Here is an 18,192-nt window from a genome sequence, read left to right on the forward strand (position 1 = left end):
GGCAAGGTGTTGGTGGGTATGGAGCAATAGAATACAGTGGACCCCGCCTATTCATCGCTCCGGATTTGTGGCTTCACCTATTCATGGATTTCTCTGGGGAATGTATATACAGTAATACCCTGAACTTGCGCGATTCGAGTTGCGCGAATTCATAGGCACGCGAACTTTTCATTGGAACCTAATTGTCACACACGAGTTTTTCACAGACACACGAACATTTGCAAATACATACTGAGAAACCCTGCAAAAGTGTTTATGTTTAATCTTTTATGCAATTTAAAAGTTTTCAAGCTTTTATGTATAAATTAAATAACATTAAATAATAAAAGTAATAATTTCTCTCTCTCTCTCTTTTACTGAGATGAGAGAATTTTTATGGTACAGTACATATACGAGTGTTTACTGTATTTTCATATTTTTGTTACTAAATGCACTTTTTGTGATAAAACTATTAAAATACTCAGGTATAAGCATTTTTAAAGGGGTTTTTTGGTGTTTGAACTATCAAAATAGGCAGTCATATGCATTTTTAGAGGGGTGTCAAATATTCGTGGATTTTAGCTATTCACGGGGGTTGTGGTATGCATTCCCAGCAAATACCGGGGTCGACTGTAGACCAGTTTTGTCAGTGTTGTGGATCTGCTCTAAAACAATGCCTTCTTTCTCCATTAAGTCCTGCAACGACTGGCGGAATTCCTCTATTCCCTCCTTGGAAGCATCCAAAGCTTCGCCATGACTTTCTTGCTTATAATCCCATGTTGAATTTTGAATCGGAATAGCCAACCTTAGGATGCTCTAAAGTCAGCAACCGTGTGCAAGCCTGTGAAATTTGAAGCAGCAGCCTTCAGCACCACAAATGTTCACACCAGCAGCCCGTTGTTGCCAAAAGCACATCAATGTAGACTGATCTATGTCATCATAATGGCCTTTTGCCATGACTTTTCAACAATTTCCAATATTTGTTTAAGGGTCAACACCTTCCCCACCCTCTTAGGATAAGGTGGGGACGATCTTTTTTTATATATTACGATGATATATCTATATAATACCGAAGTATACAGCATTTTGTTTTTATTTTACTCTACAGTATTCTCGTTTATACTGTATTTTTACTGTATTTCTTGTTTTTTTATTTTTACAAACCAAAAGATAAATGCAGTCATGTGTGTAGGGTACGTACATATGCACACACTCATTCCATGCCATCAGTGAACTTGCTACAGCCTGTCTGGTTTTGTCTTGCCAGCATATAAAACTGGCATTTTAAATATTTTTACAGTGATTAGAGAGGAAATATCGACAGCGATAAAATATTCTCTTGTCTACAGAGAGAGAGAGAGAGAGAGAGAGAGAGAGAGAGAGAGAGAGAGAGAGAGAGAGAGAGAGAGAGAGAGAGAGAGAGAGAGAAACTGAGGAATGTTTGCACTGGTAACCAAATGAATCACAAAACAGCTGTTTTGTGATTTTGAGGGATTTTACTTCAATATAAAGTATGTTAGTTTACCTTTGTAAACCCATTTTACATTTATGTACAAAAATAAAAATAATAATTCTATTAATACATTCGTCTCCTTTAACAACTAAAAAATTATTTTCCTAATTCTTTTGATAGTAGGCTCAATCAGCTGATTCTGTGAATGTAAACCTTATAAATGGTGGGAAGATAATTTTTTTTAAACATACTACAATGATAATATATCAGTATAATAACAGTGTAAATGTATTCTGTAAGTGAATTAACAGCTTCATTACCATTACCTTTATCTTAAAAGCAGCTGTAATAGCCTATTTGACTTTTGCAAGTGGATACTTTGAGTGCAACACCTGGACTAGCCTACGTCTACAGTTCTCATACAGGCTAGATATTTTTCTCTCATGTATGGTAATACAATATGGTAACAACTGATACAAAAGTTGCTGTATATAAAAATAAATTAATAGTCATACAACCATGGTAGGCTGTGGGTAAACACAAGTTACCTGCCTACTGAACCATGTTACATTTACTAAAGAGTGAAAAAGTGTATTTCCGCAGTAAATTTTGTTACAAATATGGGGAAAAAAGGTAGATCATTGCCTTTTGCATTATGGTTAAGTTTAAAGTGTGCTGGTTGTTGTTCATAACTATACTGAGTGTTTACAGTTATGTGGTATTGACAAGGTTAGGTGAAGAAGGGTACGGAGTTGCTCATGAACACCCCTAGATTTTTTTATTCACCACAACAGTCCGACCTCTTAAATCTGGCACTCCTTGGTCCAGCAACTCCCATGGTCCAGGATCTTTTTGAAACAGCCACCATTAGTTCTTGAGCAGCTATGACGGTGATGCTACACGTTTCAGTTTTTGGATATTTTCGGATTTCAGAACTGAAGCTTGTTCCGTAAATATACAAGCACAGTTTATTACCAACGATAACATTTTGTGAAACTACAAAATATACAGCATACATAAGAACCATAATTTGCATATATACCTGTGTATCATGTAATCGTTAAAATTTAATCCAAAAACATTTCATCATATACATCGTGTACAGTGTGAGATGTATTTTCAGTAGTTTACACTATGCTAAGCTTCCTATGCCTGTCTCAGTTTCAAAAGATACCAACTGATAATGCACATTATACTGGGTTAGTTTTAACTAATAAATAGGCCTAGAAGCAAAAGTTCATTAAGTAGAATGCAAATCTTCATACATTAAATCACCTACAGGAAAGCAGCAGGTCCCTCCAAGGAATTGCCAGGACAGAACTGTTATCCTGCATTCCATCTCAACTTGGTTGGGAAGCTACTTCAGTGTCATATGGGTAACACACCTACAGCTTCTTTATCCCACGTTATTCCTCAGTAATTCTTCACAGGAATCCCAAATAGACAAAGGGAAGTGATCTATGATCCCTCACAAAGTTCTGATGTCATGGTACTTCTCAGAACTTGCTGAGATGGAACAGTTATCCTATATTCCATCCCAACAGAGATGGGAAGCCACTTCGTTGCTATTAGGTTAAAACATGTATATGTTTTTTATCCCTCTTCATATGTTGTTAATTCATCACAGAAACCCTAAATAGAAAAGAAGCGATCCCTTAAATGACTTTTACCAAGGACCGATGCACCTGGATGGCTGAGATTCTTTCTTTTGACACCTGTCAATTTCTTTAATAAGCTCTTTTGAATATGAGCAGAGGCTACGCTATCAAAAAACAAGTTTTGGTAGAAGAAAATTCTTTTTTGGTAGCTACTGGGTCCTCAAACCCACCCCCTTTCTCTAACAAGAAGACATGTGAATCTAAGATGGGTGATTCTTTCACAGGCCTGGCAAATAATGGTGTTGAGATTGGGCCTACCCATGTCATCATTGCCACATCTGAGAAGAAGCAGGTGAATCAATACCAGGGTATCTGCTGTATGTGGGGTAGAGATCATTTCTGCCTTATGTCCATTTATATTCCATCACAGTACCAACAATGACAGTATACCCACCTTGACTGGCTAAGAAAGAATTCTTGACACTAATCTATTATGGAGCTCTGGTGGGACATTAACAACAACTCCTTTATGGATTCTCAGAGGCCAACAAAAATAGGTTTCCCTCTATTATAACTTGTTTTTCAATGGCCACATGCTTCAGTATTTCAGATGGTTAGGTGCCCAGTCTCACTGATGCCAAAGTAACTGGTTTGTACTGTAATTACATCAATTATGATCAGTATGTTAACAGTACCATGGCTTTCAAGCTTACTTCGAGTATAAAACCTACATGCATCCAATTAACCAGACACAGAGCTGGAAAACCAAACATCACTTCGACTTCTTCTAAGATTATTGGGAAGTGAAACTGGATGGTTTAAGCAATACTCACCTGGTGTTTCTGTTTCTCCTCTTGGTAAGGTGAGATGGAGGTTTAAACCAGAAGTTACCATATCTGTCACTTGTCTGCAAATAAACAATGTGTATCATCAGATGGTATATAATAATTCAATAAAGTTATAAAATAGTGTGGCCATTAAACTGTATAAAATATGGAAAGCTTATGTTACACAAACACAATTGTAAAATCATAATAAAGATAAAACTGAAAAAGGCACAAATAAATTTGCCTCCAGTGACTTTGGCCTTGAAGCCTGTAATGCACCATCCTAAGTGTAATACAATATGCTATATTTCTAAATTACGATTTTATTCCAGACATTGATGGGATGGGACCCATTTCCCAGCACTGATATGTTGGGCATGAAAAATAAGGGAGATAGAAGAAAGTGGGACCAGGTCCCAAAAGAATCCATGAATTGAAAATTTCAAGAAAACATGTAGATGATGTAGTACCATCTTTTAAACAAAGAATTATAAATCTGAATATAAATATTCTCATTTTAGCACTGTATCTCATAATTTACAAACCATAGTTTTCCAAATGCCAAGTCTGTTCATACTATTTAGGGAAAGCATGTCTAAAAATTAACTAGAAGTTACCTTTCAAGCTAGCATGAAGTTGTTATTGTTTATTATTACTATTATTGTTGAATATTATTGCTGCTTCAGCTGCATTTATTTTGTAGAAGACTTTTTCTATTTTCCTTATTGCGGACTTCTCTTCAGTGGAGGTGCGTGCTAACAGCTCGCCTATATTTGTCATTTCATGGGGGAAAAGTCAAAATCTGGATTCTGCTTCTTTATATATTCTATACAGTTAGTTCTATACAATTGTTGCCGCGACGTTTCGACAGACTCTTCTGTCATTCTCCAGCGGGAGCTTGTAGAGGACTGGCAGATTGCATAGGTCCTTCTGAATTTATACACGGGCTTCAGCGGGGGGTCATGGACGGCGAATTCTGATTGGTTGCAGTCGGCGAACTTCAAGCCAAATTTCTGCGGCGAAGCTCGATCCTGACAGATCTTTGCAACCTGGGAATATCATTCATTCCAGCGTTCCCATTGGCCTGCCGTTTCATGATGTCATGCCGACTGACATCATCAGTAGTTTGGCTGCTATTGGGCGGAGGATGAATGATGTCATTATTTACTCTTTCTGTCGTAGTCGGGGGATTGTCTCGAAGGGCGCCTCGCTCATCAGGGGCGTCTCCATTCTCAGGGTTGTCATTTTCAGGTATTCGTTGGATTTGGTGGGTGTTCTGCATTATTCTTCTTAAATTCGTGGGTAGGAGCGATGCCTCCTGCGTCGTATTCATTGCTGGTTTTCTCTCGGCAATGAGGAGCGCCTCTAGCATGCGCAGACGTCGAGGGTCAGCGGCTCTCCCGATTATACTTATATTTTGTATAATACTGTCGCGGGAGATGGAAATATTGTGGGTAGCACAATTATTGTGTCTTGGTTATCAACGATTTTTGGTTACTGGTGCCTGGCTGGGAAGTGAACCCTCGTCGTTAACTGGGGAATGCCTGTATTTTGTTACAAATATGGTAAAATAAGGTAGATAATTGCCTTTTGCACAAAGTTTTCAAAGGATGCTTGTTGTTTATAAGCAAAACCAAGTGTTTATTGGTTATGCGGTATTGACAAGGTAAGGGTACAGAGTTGCTGTTTTACATGGCAATTTTATCCTCCCGTGTGATAATCTATTATGGTAATTACCACTGACCGTCAGTGTGTACACAAACTTTCACTGAAAATACATCTCGTGTGAAGACGGAACAGCAATACATTTTTTAACTTTCTATTGAGTTGAACTACATATTCTGATTATGTCTTTAAATGCAGAACCCATTTTATACAGCATTATCACTGCACTTGGGTTACAGACTAAAGAGAAATTATTAATTATCCAGTATATGTTAGGCTTGATTGTGAACCTTTTTAGTGGTCACATGTAGAATCTAGAGGATATTTAATATGAATTACCTAACTGATTTTTTGTAATTGCTTCTACCTTGATATACGTTTTTATGTAAAAAGAAAAGAATAAACCTTGCAAATTATTTTAAATCCTTTTGCCAACTCCAGCAAACTTATTTTTGTACATAGAATAGCCAGAATTGCAACAGTTTCATTTTCAACTGGATCAAACATGTTGTCCAATTTTGTATTATCAGTAGAGGATTGTTACCTACCAGATGAACTGGTTGTGGTAGTTTGGGAGTAGAACGGTGTACTGCATCTAGACAAAATCAAAAACCACAACAACATTGCATGCTTTAAGCTATAGAAACAAAGCCCTTTCATGTAGGGTTCAGATGATAGCTCTGGACCCTACATATGAGTTAGTGGTTCGCACTCCCATGGGAACATTTATGTTTTGTATAAATATTTTGTAAAGATTAAAATGTAAAACAACATAAACGTGAGCTAGCTTTTGTAACTGAATGTAGTTTTGGTAAAAGGTTAGTGCTGAATAAGTGCAATAATTTTGGAGAAGATATTTCATGCTTTTATTAATTCACTTGTTACATTCTAACAACCTCTGGCTCTAATGCTCCCATGCTATTAGCCCAGAGGAATGCATGAGACAAGTAGTTGTATAGAGACCCTATGTGTACAGTAATTAAAACAAAGTAAACTTGTAATTAATCTTATTAAGCAAGTCTTTAATACTCTTACTGTAATGATTTAGTTGTGATGTGGATTAGGTAAGTGATTAAAAAAAAGACTCATGAAGTCACGCTTAATGATGAATATTTTATGATGCAGGCTGATGATCGAAGTTGTCAGTCTTTGTAATGGAACATGTAAATGGAATTTTTCAAATAATGAGTATTAAGTGTTGTTGAACAATAATGATGGTTCTGAATACACGTGATTCATTAAGGATGTTTTCCGGCTGATCACAAAAATAATATATTAACAATTTTCATTTATATTTCACTTTAAATATTTTTAAAAAATTCTTTCAAAGTTACTATTTAATTAATGATTCACTGAATTAAGTCATCTATATCTTTTTTAATTGCTAGTATTAAATTAATTCAATTGAAATATAAACATACTTTCTTCCCAAAGTTTTTTTTTTAGTATTAGCAGTACTTGAAGAACAAGAAATTTGTTTTTAAAAATTCATATATTCCAGCTTATCTAAGGAAACTGTTACAAATAAGAGAATAAGTTCCTATGAAAAATTATAATAAATAATAACCATTTCCTGTCTCAATTCAGATATAAATGCAAACATTCAATAGATGGCTGACCAATAAACTGAGACCATTTTAAATACCATTGTAACATAAGGATACACGTTCCTGTAAGTTATCAATTCTTGGTCTTCATAAAAAATGATTATATGTAAAATTACATGTCAACCTAATAAATACTGGTATAAAATTTTTTAAAAATTTACATTATACTTTTGTAAGTGATATAAATATATAAGGCATGTCACCATTACTTACTTAATAGCAGCAAGTCCTCTATTTGGTGAGCGTGATTTGAGACCATGAGAAAGAGCAGATTCTAGGGAAGTGCAAAGCAATGCTACCCTTTCATCAGATTCAGTAGCAAGTTCTCCACGACCTCCAAATCTAACCTGAAAACCAAGAGAAACACAACTAATAAAATCACTACAAAACAAAAAAATTTTCTATTTCTGCAGTGGTCTACAGCTTATATAACTAGTTAATGCAATGAAGAAACATTCCTTTGGTCAATAAAAAATTTAATACATTAACACTCATAAAAAAATATGAGCCTTCCACAGAATATGAAAAAATGCATTGAGAATTATTCATTTATATACAGGCAACAAATTCATGCTGTTCACATTAAGGAAAACTTGACAAAATAGATACAGTATATATTCTCTTGGTTATTTCCAAACTAAGTTCCTCTAGCCTATGAACAGCCTACAAGCATAACAATTTCATAACTTGACTCTCACATTTTATACTTTGTGCTGGCTCATGAGATGGGGAGCATAATGGGAGTCTTAATCTTGAAAGAAGATACAGGCCTGGTTCCAAGTAAAAATCTTACAGAAGTCAAGAACTCAAGAAGTAGAAGTGTTCCAAACCTATCATAATCTATGGATTACTAATTTCAAGTAAAAGAGGAAAAGAGCAGTCTTATCATTGAAGATAATGATAAACCAAGTTGAAATCCTCCACTTATGGATCTGGTTATATATACTCCTTTATTGAAGGATAATGATAAATTGCTAATCAAAAGAAGATATATATATATATATATATATATATATATATATATATATATATATATATATATATATATATATATATATATATATATTTTGTATATATGTGTGTGTATTATATATGTATATATATATATATATATTGTATATATATATATATATATATATATATATATATATATATATATATATATATATATATATATATATATATATATATATTGTATATATATATATATTATATATATATATATATATATATATATATATATATATATATATATATATATATATATATATATATATATATATATATATATATATATATATATATATATATATATATATATATATATATATATATATATATATATATATATATATATATATATATATATATATATATATATATATATATATATATATATATATATATATATATATATATATAAATATAAATAGCTCTCCCAGGCAAACAGTTCAAATCAGTGGATACTTAAAACCCCTCATTTTTAGATTGCCTATTCTGATAGTTCAAAACACCAAAAAAAACTCTAAAAATGCCTATACCTGAATATTTTAATAGTTTTATCACAAAATGTGCATTTAGTAATGAAAATTATACGAAAATCCAGTCATTTACAAGCATTTTTCAAGGCTTCAGTGACACGTGTTATCTTCGAGGACTGGTTTAGTAATCACTCTGTGCCTGCAGTGGAATGGTATTGTTCTTCAAGGGGTCTGCCTTTCAAGGTCTTGCTGGTGTTAGATTATGCCCCTGGTCACCCTCCTAATTTGAATGAGTTGCATCCTACTGTGGAGGTAGTCTACCTTTCACCAAACGCTACATCGGTTTAACAACCAATAGATCAGGGAATCACTGCTAACTTTAAGGCCTGTATGCAATGTCCTCAAGGCTGTCAAAGGTAACAAGTTGAATGTCATGGAAGTTTGGAAGTTATACAGTATTGCAGATGCTGTCAAGAACATTGCAAGTGCTTGGGACTAGGTGAAGCAGTTGAATTTGAATGGGGCCTGGAAGAAACTGTGTTTGCAGTTTGTTAATGACTTTATGGACTTTGAGAAGAGAGAGGGTGTTGAAGCTGTGACCAGAAAATTGTTGGGTACCTCAAGAAGCTAGATTTGGAGGTGGAAGCTGAGGATGTCACCGAGCTGCTGGAATCCCATGGAAAGGAGTTGTCAGCAGAGGACCTCACTGAGCTGGAGAAGCAAATGATCCAGGAGGATAAAGAGGCACCAGCCCCAGAGCCCAGGGTATTAAGTGCTAAAGGCTTGACAAAAGCTTTGGCACTCTTTGAAAAAGGACTGGCGTTGATCAAGGCCTAGGACCCTAACATGGGGAGATTCACCAAGGTTCAGAGAGTGATAAGGGATTTGTTAACATTTTATAAGAAGACTGTGAAGGAGAAACAGATGAAAAAAAGTATTCAATCTCAGCTTGAGATTTACAGGTACAAGTACAAGAAACAGTCTCCAACACAATCTGCCACTCCTAACCTAGGTAAGGAATTCTTAACTTTTTTTTTTACTACTGTATAAAAAATGTTTTATAAACAGTAATAAATTTTATAAAACTGTTACTGTAATTTATATTTAGTATACTGTACATTGCATAACCCTATACTTTTTATGAATTTTATCATTACAGAGATGGGCAATCCAGATTCCCCTGAACCTGTAGCCTCTCCAGCTCCATCACGTAAGGAATTCTTAACTTTTTTTCTTTTCATTTTACTGTAAACTGTTTTATACTGTAATACATAATGTATTTACTGTTGCATAACCTAATTTTTCTTCATTACCTGGATTGAACATCTTTTCAAGAGATGGTGACCTGGACTCCCCTGAACCCTTCTTGGGTTTCCAAGGTCCAACACCTGAACTCTCTCCAGCTACATCAGGTAAGGGATTCTTCACTTTTTTTTTTAAATGTCTTATAAATTAGTCTAAATTTTAGAAAAAATGTACCTGTACAGTAATAATTCATATAATTTGCATAATAATTATCATTCCAGACCCAGAAGTTATCCCCTCCTCCCAGCCCAACTTACCTGCACCTGTATCCTCTCCAGCTTCATCAGGTAAGGAATTCTTCACTTTTTTCTTTTAAATAATTTTATGGCATTGTAATATTTATACTTACTGCATAATATACAGGTACTCTATACTATACAGTAATCTTTATCTTTATCAATACAAAAATGACAGTGATCCCCTCCTCAAACCCCAACTCTCTTGTGCCTGTACACTCTTCACATCAGTCAGGTAAAGAATTCTTCAATTTTTTTTATTTTTATAATCTTTTAAAAATTGTATTATAAAACATGTACTTACTGTAAAGTATTTATTACTTATTGTATCATTTTTATCTTTATCATTCCAGACTCCCAAGCACCTGCAGATTCCACATCATGGCCTGTTCTATATCCACATACCAAATGCCCATCCCAGTAAGCAAACCAACCACTAGAATTAGGTAAGGAATTCTTCATTTTTTTATTTTATAAATTATGATATAAATCTAGTACACACACACTCAGTCAAACCCAGTATACCAGAGCTGATTACTCTTCTAAGAATAATTATAAGGAAAAACCATTCTTTCAACAGTCAAATTCTGAACAATCAACACTCTAAGACAAAATTGTCAACCATTAAAATTAGAAAATACATTAAGTGACAGGTTCAACAACAGCCATGATGCGAGCCTTTCCAAATGTCTGCACAGCAAGACAAAGAAAAATAAAAGTGACTGTTTACCAAGTGAACAGGTGGGTCGTCCACCACCTTATATATCTACTGCAAATTAACTACTTTGTACCAAACTTCAACAACTGGACCAGCTTTAGCTGGAAGTACATCCACATAAAAGATGAAGGTTTGTATTCTCAGAGGAACAAAAATGTAAATATTTATATTATCTTCAAATAACCAATTGACATTCTAAAACAGATAAAACTACTTAAAATCAGATATCATACCTGACACCCCTGAACAGCTGTAAGTAAACATGAGAGTAGTTCTTCTCGTCTAGGGCCCTGACAGTCTGGAATATAAAAAAAAAATGTTAACTAAAATTTATTTTTTTTTATACAAACCCATCATTTAATGCTAGCTTTAAATGTGCACCAGCTCATTATCCAGACATGCTCAAGGCAAAAGAAGATGATTTCCCACCTTGTTATCTCTGCATTTGGGCTCCAATGCATCCTCAAATGGCAGTAAAATCATACCAAATATGCAAAATCAAAATTCATGAATTTTGAGGGGCAGCTGTATCATTTTGTGTTAATGCTCTTAATTACAATAAACCCCTTTAAATTACAAGAACCTTCAATACAATACATTAGATCATCCATCTGACTGCTAAATAGGACTTACCACTGTCAATATCTGTAGACATGTTACCACGCTTTGGGAGTGTTTGAGATTACAAGAGCTTTACCATCTTCATTTCATCTGGAAAAATAAAAAAAAATTAAAAATTTCCTAGCATTCACATAACCTAATCTAACATTCCTTTTCGTCCCATGCAGATAATTATGACAATTTTACGATAAAATTAATTACAGGATACTTACCAACTGTTAAAGTTAGCTTACGTCTTTGCACTGTTGGGTGCAATCAGCATTCAAAATCAACAAAAGAATAACGATTGGCTGACCCACAAGCACTGTCTCTGTAATCACCTGTTTCCCACCAGGTGTTATTGGAATGTTTACATTCTTGTCTGCATTGTTCATAACCACTCACTGAAATGTGGGGAGGCTGGGTGGGTTTCCACTTCAACAGTAAGTAAGTATCCAAATAATTTATCTTAAATCATACAAATAAAGATTATGATAAAATCAATTTTTTAGGTACTTATCCTCTATCATTTGCTTTACTTGTGACTACTTGGTGCAGGTTCGACAAGTGTTAAAATTGAAACAATTGTTAACAAGCACTGATGGTTACCCCAACTCTTTGGAGGGTGGAGGAAGGGAGCGTTTGTTTTGGTTGTCATTCTTCTTCTTCTCTAACTCTCTTAAGAGGAGAGGAGGAAAGGATCTCAATGATATAGGGTTAAGTACCTGAAAAATTTATTTTATCATAAAAATCATTAATTTTGAGGTGAAATTTACCCTCTATCATCTGTTGATTCCAACACTGTGTGCTGGAGGATAAGAGATCTCCCTACAGCCAAAATGACAAATTTTTGAAGTAATTTGTATTTTTCCTAACTATACAAACCTGAGGTCTTTATATAGGAATTACCTTCAGCGCAGCTGGAACTGGCCGTTTAACTTTTAAACAAGGAGGTACGTTAGTTAACTACCGTACAACCGGGTGGGGGAGTCTCACCCGCCCAGTCCATAGAGCGTCGCTTTACCTTCAGCCCAGGTATAAGCTTGATATCAGCTTGAGGGGTGGCATCAGGTGGGCATTTAACTATAAAGACCTCAGGTTTGTATAGTTAGGAAAAATACAAATTACTTTAAAAATTTGTCATTTATTCCTACACAATATACAAACCTTTCAGTCTTTATCTAAGAAGTCTTACTTCTTGGGGGGAGGAAGCTGATGAGTCGCTGAACTGACTGGTAGTTCGCCACATCTAGGTCTTCTTCCTGGTCAAGAGATCAAGGAAGAGGACCATGCCTCTGACATAATGAATAAAGTATAGGAACTGTATGTTCAACTGTCAGACTTCTGGGCACTTTCTCAAATAGATGGGTATAAAAGCAGCATCATTCATGAAAAATGGTAGGTTGACTCTTTGTGTTGAAGACAATGATAAGGCCATGTATAAGCAATCGGTTCAAATTCTGTCCCTCTCTCCCCTTGCTAGAGAGAGGGGAGGATTTGCTTCTTCACATCTATTATAGAATGGATACTCGATTATAGAAACTCACCTGCATCGATGCCCGTTCCAGCTCCATGACAGCGTGATAACCTACCCTCTGCCCACAGGGAAGGGTAAGGTTGAAGAAAAGAGGGAGGGGAGGTGGACCAGTCACTCACACACACACTCTCTTCTGCAACTGTACACTTTAGGCGAGACGCTACCTGTCCTCTTAGAAGAGCTGGGTAAGCTACACAACTTACTGAGCAGTCACCTCAGGACCTAAGGAAAGCGCATCCAGGGACTTGTGGGCAATATCCTGAAGGTAGAAGGAGGTGAAAGTGGTCTGGTGCGACCACACCCCTGCCTTCAGAACCTGAGGAACCAACAGATTCTTCCTGAACGCAAGGGACAGACCAATGGCCCTGACCTTGTGAGCTCTCACCCGGAAGATACTGGAATCCTTCTCGCCTGATGCAGAGTACGCCTGTCTGATTGTCTCACGAAGCCAGAGAGAAATACAGTAATGTTCTGGACACCTCTTTCTCGGTCGAGCCAGTGCTAACAGTGTCATCAACACTCAAGCCAGAGATGGCAAGTCCTCTTCAGATAGTACTGCAGCACTCAAACAGGACATAGTAGCATCTTGTCTGGATCATTACCAACAAAGTCCTCTAGGGAGGGGATCATAAAGAACTAGTATCTGGCATCAGGGACCAATGGATTCTGAGTCTTCGCTACGAAATCTGAGACGAAATCTAGCACAAACGATTCCCATCCCCTCAAGTGTTTCATATCGACAGGAGTACACTTACCTGTCCCATCAGAACCGATGGTCCTGGCAGGAGAAGAAAGCCAAGAGCAATTACCGACCTGTGGTGGCGATGGCTTCACGGGTCTAGGAGAGCCCCTCCTCTCACGCAAACATGGAGTGGGGCTGTCCTGAAGAGAGGGCAGAGGCTCACGTGAACATACTTGAAGGTTCTTGGCAAGTGAGTGAGACTGTTTGCATAAATGCAACCTTTGGAGAACGGTTGCGTACTCTCAGGTGTAAGCTTGCATTGTCCTCACAACGTACTCCACTCATTCGAGACTGAAACCTCCTGTAGAAAAGATGACTGTAAGGGGAACCTCCTCATAACAACTCCAGGTGAGCGGAGCCTCGAATCAGCAGCACCTTCAAGGGACCCTGGCCACGTAATCGGGCGTATAGTGATGGGGGAGGGGAAGCATCTGCATGCTTGGACCCCACATTCTCTCGTGTGCCTGAACCAGAACGCGGTGCTAACTCTATGTTACTGGTTGAGGTGACTGAGATTTCCCAGAAACCTGAGCACCTTGAGTCACGCTTGCCTCCTTGAAGGTCCGTGTACTAGAAGCTTCCGCAGTACGCAAAGGTTCTGCAGAAGTTCCCTCTGCTTGAGCATCCAAGGAGACTCGAGTAGAGGCAGGCACAGCGCTACGCTTGGAAACAGAACCCTGAGCAGAAGTGCTGTGTGCTCGGATCTCCTTGGAGGTCCGCCCACCTGCGGCTCCCAAGTCCAAAGACCGGGGAGAGCCAGCACGAGATCCCTGCATCTCTCTACCCATAAGACCTAGTGCGGGACTCCCTCCAGGCGAGAGAAGCTACCTCCTTTTTCCTCCGCTTGTGGGCTTTGGAAGAGGGAGGGGAGGAAAAAAGTTAAGTATACCTTAGTTTTACCAGACCACTGAGCTGATTAACAGCTCTCCTAGGGCTGGCCCGAAGGATTAGACTTATTTTACGTGGCTAAGAACCAATTGGTTACTTAGCAACGGGACCTACAGCTTATTGTGGAATCCGAACCACATTATAGCGAGAACTGAATTTCTATCACCAGAAATAAATTCCTCTAACTCTTCATCAGCCGGCGGCGGGAATTGAACTCCGGCCCATCGAATGACGGTCTAAAGCTCAACCGACTCGGCCAACAAAGGGCTAGGGAGGCAGCACCAGATGAAGACAACCACGAAGTAGACATTGATACCTTCCTACTTCTCTTCTTGGACTTCTTCGCCTTCTTCAAGAGGGCGTGGAGGATCTGCTCCCAGAGGCTGGAGGAAGACTCCAGAGCAGAATCAGACAACATGGTGGAAACAGCAGGGGCATGAGGGGACCTCCTACCAACTACTGCAGGGGTCATCAACGTAGGGTGAGTAGTCACACTCATGGGCATGAGATAATTGGTCACCATGGTGACAGTAGAAGTAGTCACTGTCGCCATGGTAAGAGTCACTGGAGGAGCAGCAGGGGTGCGAGAAGCCAACAAGTGACACAGAATCCCCCACAACAAAGGGAACTCCTTGAAGGCCAAGAGACTGCCAGGTCTCCCGGAGTTCCTCCTCCTCCACACCTTGAATCAAAGTCGGGTTATAGAAGCAGTCTCCGTTCGCACTGAGGGAGATTCCTCCCACACCCGAATGAACAGAGGCCGGCGAAGAGTGGTCATCCTGGCTTCCAGTCCCCCAGTGACAATCTCCACCCGACGAAGCGAGCAAAAACGACAAAGGGGAAACCTCTCCCAGAGGAGAAGTAGCAAAACAAGAAAGTTTTGCTGGAGGGACGAAAGTAACTGAAGGATTAACCACCAAGGGAGTCGCTGGGGGGATGTTACCCTCAGACGACGAACTGGGGAGCTTCCTCTGATACTTCCTCCTTAATGAATACTTCGTCCTTTGCTCTGGAGTCCAGTCACACTCATACCCCCTGCACGATGCAATGGGTATGAGGATCTACATCGAAGACTAAGCGATAATGGATACAAGCCTTCCCTGCGCTACCATGGCTTTTCCGTTTGGGTACCACCTTACGCTCAGATGGCTCAGATGCTTCCTGGGTTTGCATGGCACTATTTCACTATTGCAAACACACAAACAGATGGAAAAACAAAGATGAAACAATCCCACCGGGAAAGAAGCAATGTTTACAGTGAAACACAGCAAAGAACGGCAAGCAGGGCAGAGGGTAGCGAAGCACAACCTCACCATAGCACGGCTGAAGGTAAAGCGACGCTCTATGGGCTGGGTAGGTGAAACTACCCCACCTGGTTGGACAGTACTTAGCTACCATACCATCTTCTTTAAAAGTTACGCCAGTTCCAGCTGCGCTAAAGGTAATTCCTATATAAAGACCGAAAGGTTTGTATATTGTGTAGGAACAAACATTTCACCATTTTTATAAAGGACAGTTAACTTAAAAATATCCACCTCTGTTTGTTCCAAGAAACCTGTGTGATCAAGGTACGAGTTACCTAAGACAACAGTTTGAAGTATTCAAAGGTAAAACTACAGAACAGGTCTGCACAGATTATATTACCTTGAGAACTGATTTTTCCTATACTTTTAGTGATACTGATGAAGGAGGTGGTGTTGTTTATTGTTGGTCAATTATTATTAACCTCCTATCTACCCAACATGGATGGGGGCCATTTGGGAATGCAGGGTTTTGGGTGGGGGAAATCGTTGGGAGAAAGACTGGACTACCACGTTGTTGTTATGGAACAGTTCCACGCATGTGCAAGTCATCAAGGAGCCATATGTTTAAGAAGGGATTGGCTAAGGAAACCTATTATAACCTAACAAACCCTAACCTAACCTAACCTAGCAGGCCGTGTTACTTAGCTGGGGCGACCAGAGCCCCCAAACCTAGCATGGACATTCATTGCTTTCAACATGTTAGGTTTTCTGTTTATTATGATGTGATTTGAATGATCCAGAGCCCCCAGACACCCCTGGTGAAGAAACTAAACGGCAAAACTGTGTTTACTGATTACATTATTTTTACCACAAAGTAATTTTATTAATTTTGTATACAGTATATCATTTGCCGGGAAGGATAAGTAGCCTAGAAATAAACCTCAAAAACACTAATACAACAGAAAACCTATATTTTATGTTGAAAGCAATTAATGATAGCACTTTTACCAAAAGCTTCCCAATAGCCAGGATGATAGCACCAGGATGAGCGCGACAACTTCTGAGGTTAATTACAATCGACCGACAAAAAATAACAGTAAATTCTTGATAATCAACCAAAATACTATAGGAAAAATCAATTACCAAGGTAATTCCCCACACAGAGCTTTTCTGTGGTTCTACTTATTCAAAGTTCCTTTTTACTCAAAGGCTAGCCCATACACTCGGGTCATTCAGCCACTCAAAACACTGCCATCATATCTGGCCTAATGAGGCCCTTAGGTTGGTCAACCCAAACTAGTCTATTTCAGGTCAGTGATGACTCCACTTTCACAGACAACCTTTTTTCATCCATTAGACTGGAGATTGCCAGGGTTTCTCATTGAGCATAAACCAGCTTTATGACTCCTACCCCAAGCTATTACGGCTATAAATGGTGTAGCTGAGACGACACTAGGCTTAGGCAACATAAGTCCTTGTCTGCCTGACATTTAAATAATATGTTATATATATTTATATATATATATATATATATATATATATATATATATATATATATATATATATATATATATATATATATATATATATATATATATATGATAATGTGCGAACTTCGAAAATGAGTGGCCACACTTCTTGTAGAACAGACTGAATGTAAACTTATGGAAACCAGAGAAGGACCTGTCTGACCTTGGCTACCTTGCTCTGACTTCTGGAAGAAAAAGGCTGGTGACTTCTCAAGGGTCATCTCAACACAGGTCAGCCTTCAGGTTATAGCCTACACTGGGCCTGTCTCATGACCTACTGTACCTACAGCCTTTGCGATTTCGTTCCAACTCTCAAACATGATTGACGTTCCGTCAATCACCACAAACTAGGCCTACCTTAAAAGTGATTTACCAATGGCAGTTCACTAACACATCGATAATCGCTGTGATTCCTACTGACTAGACTTTTGTTTTGCCTTTTCTCATCCGCTCTTCTTCTTCGACTGAAGATTCAGTGGAAGCCCCATGTCATAACAATTGTCCGCCCACCATAGTATATCCGGATCACATAGAAGATATAATACTGCTAAATTTGCCCATTATCTTGGTGGTGCTCCTTTGGAAGAATCACTTTAAAATGTATTCGTGCTTTGCCTTTCTATTTTCTTCAGGATTTATATATGTATATATATATATATATATATATATATATATATATATATATATATATATATATATATATATATATATATATATATATATATATATATATATATATATATATATATATATATATATATATATATATATATATATATATAT

General features: G+C 37.7%; 1 protein-coding gene across 3 annotated transcripts in view; it reads right to left on the reverse strand.

The window, feature by feature from the left end:
- Nucleotides 1-17,933, reverse strand: part of LOC136839424 (sorting nexin-29) — a 69,042-nt gene extending 51,109 nt beyond the window's left edge. The window contains exons 1-5 of one of the 3 annotated variants that reach the window (XM_067105440.1): nucleotides 17,767-17,933; nucleotides 11,503-11,580; nucleotides 11,103-11,167; nucleotides 7,343-7,476; nucleotides 3,864-3,937 (exon numbers count right to left, since the gene is read on the reverse strand). In XM_067105440.1, the coding sequence (XP_066961541.1) occupies nucleotides 3,864-3,937; nucleotides 7,343-7,476; nucleotides 11,103-11,167; nucleotides 11,503-11,524 (295 nt within the window). In that variant the 5' untranslated portion in view covers nucleotides 11,525-11,580; nucleotides 17,767-17,933. Of the gene's footprint in view, nucleotides 1-3,863; nucleotides 3,938-7,342; nucleotides 7,477-11,102; nucleotides 11,168-11,502; nucleotides 11,581-17,572; nucleotides 17,663-17,766 lie in introns of those variants that run through there. The other 2 variants (XM_067105441.1, XM_067105442.1) reach the window with 2 other exon arrangements.
- Nucleotides 17,934-18,192: the final 259 nt, after the last annotated feature.

Source organism: Macrobrachium rosenbergii, chromosome 6 (genome assembly GCF_040412425.1).
Source record: "Macrobrachium rosenbergii isolate ZJJX-2024 chromosome 6, ASM4041242v1, whole genome shotgun sequence".
Classification (NCBI taxonomy): Eukaryota; Metazoa; Arthropoda; class Malacostraca; order Decapoda; family Palaemonidae; genus Macrobrachium; species Macrobrachium rosenbergii.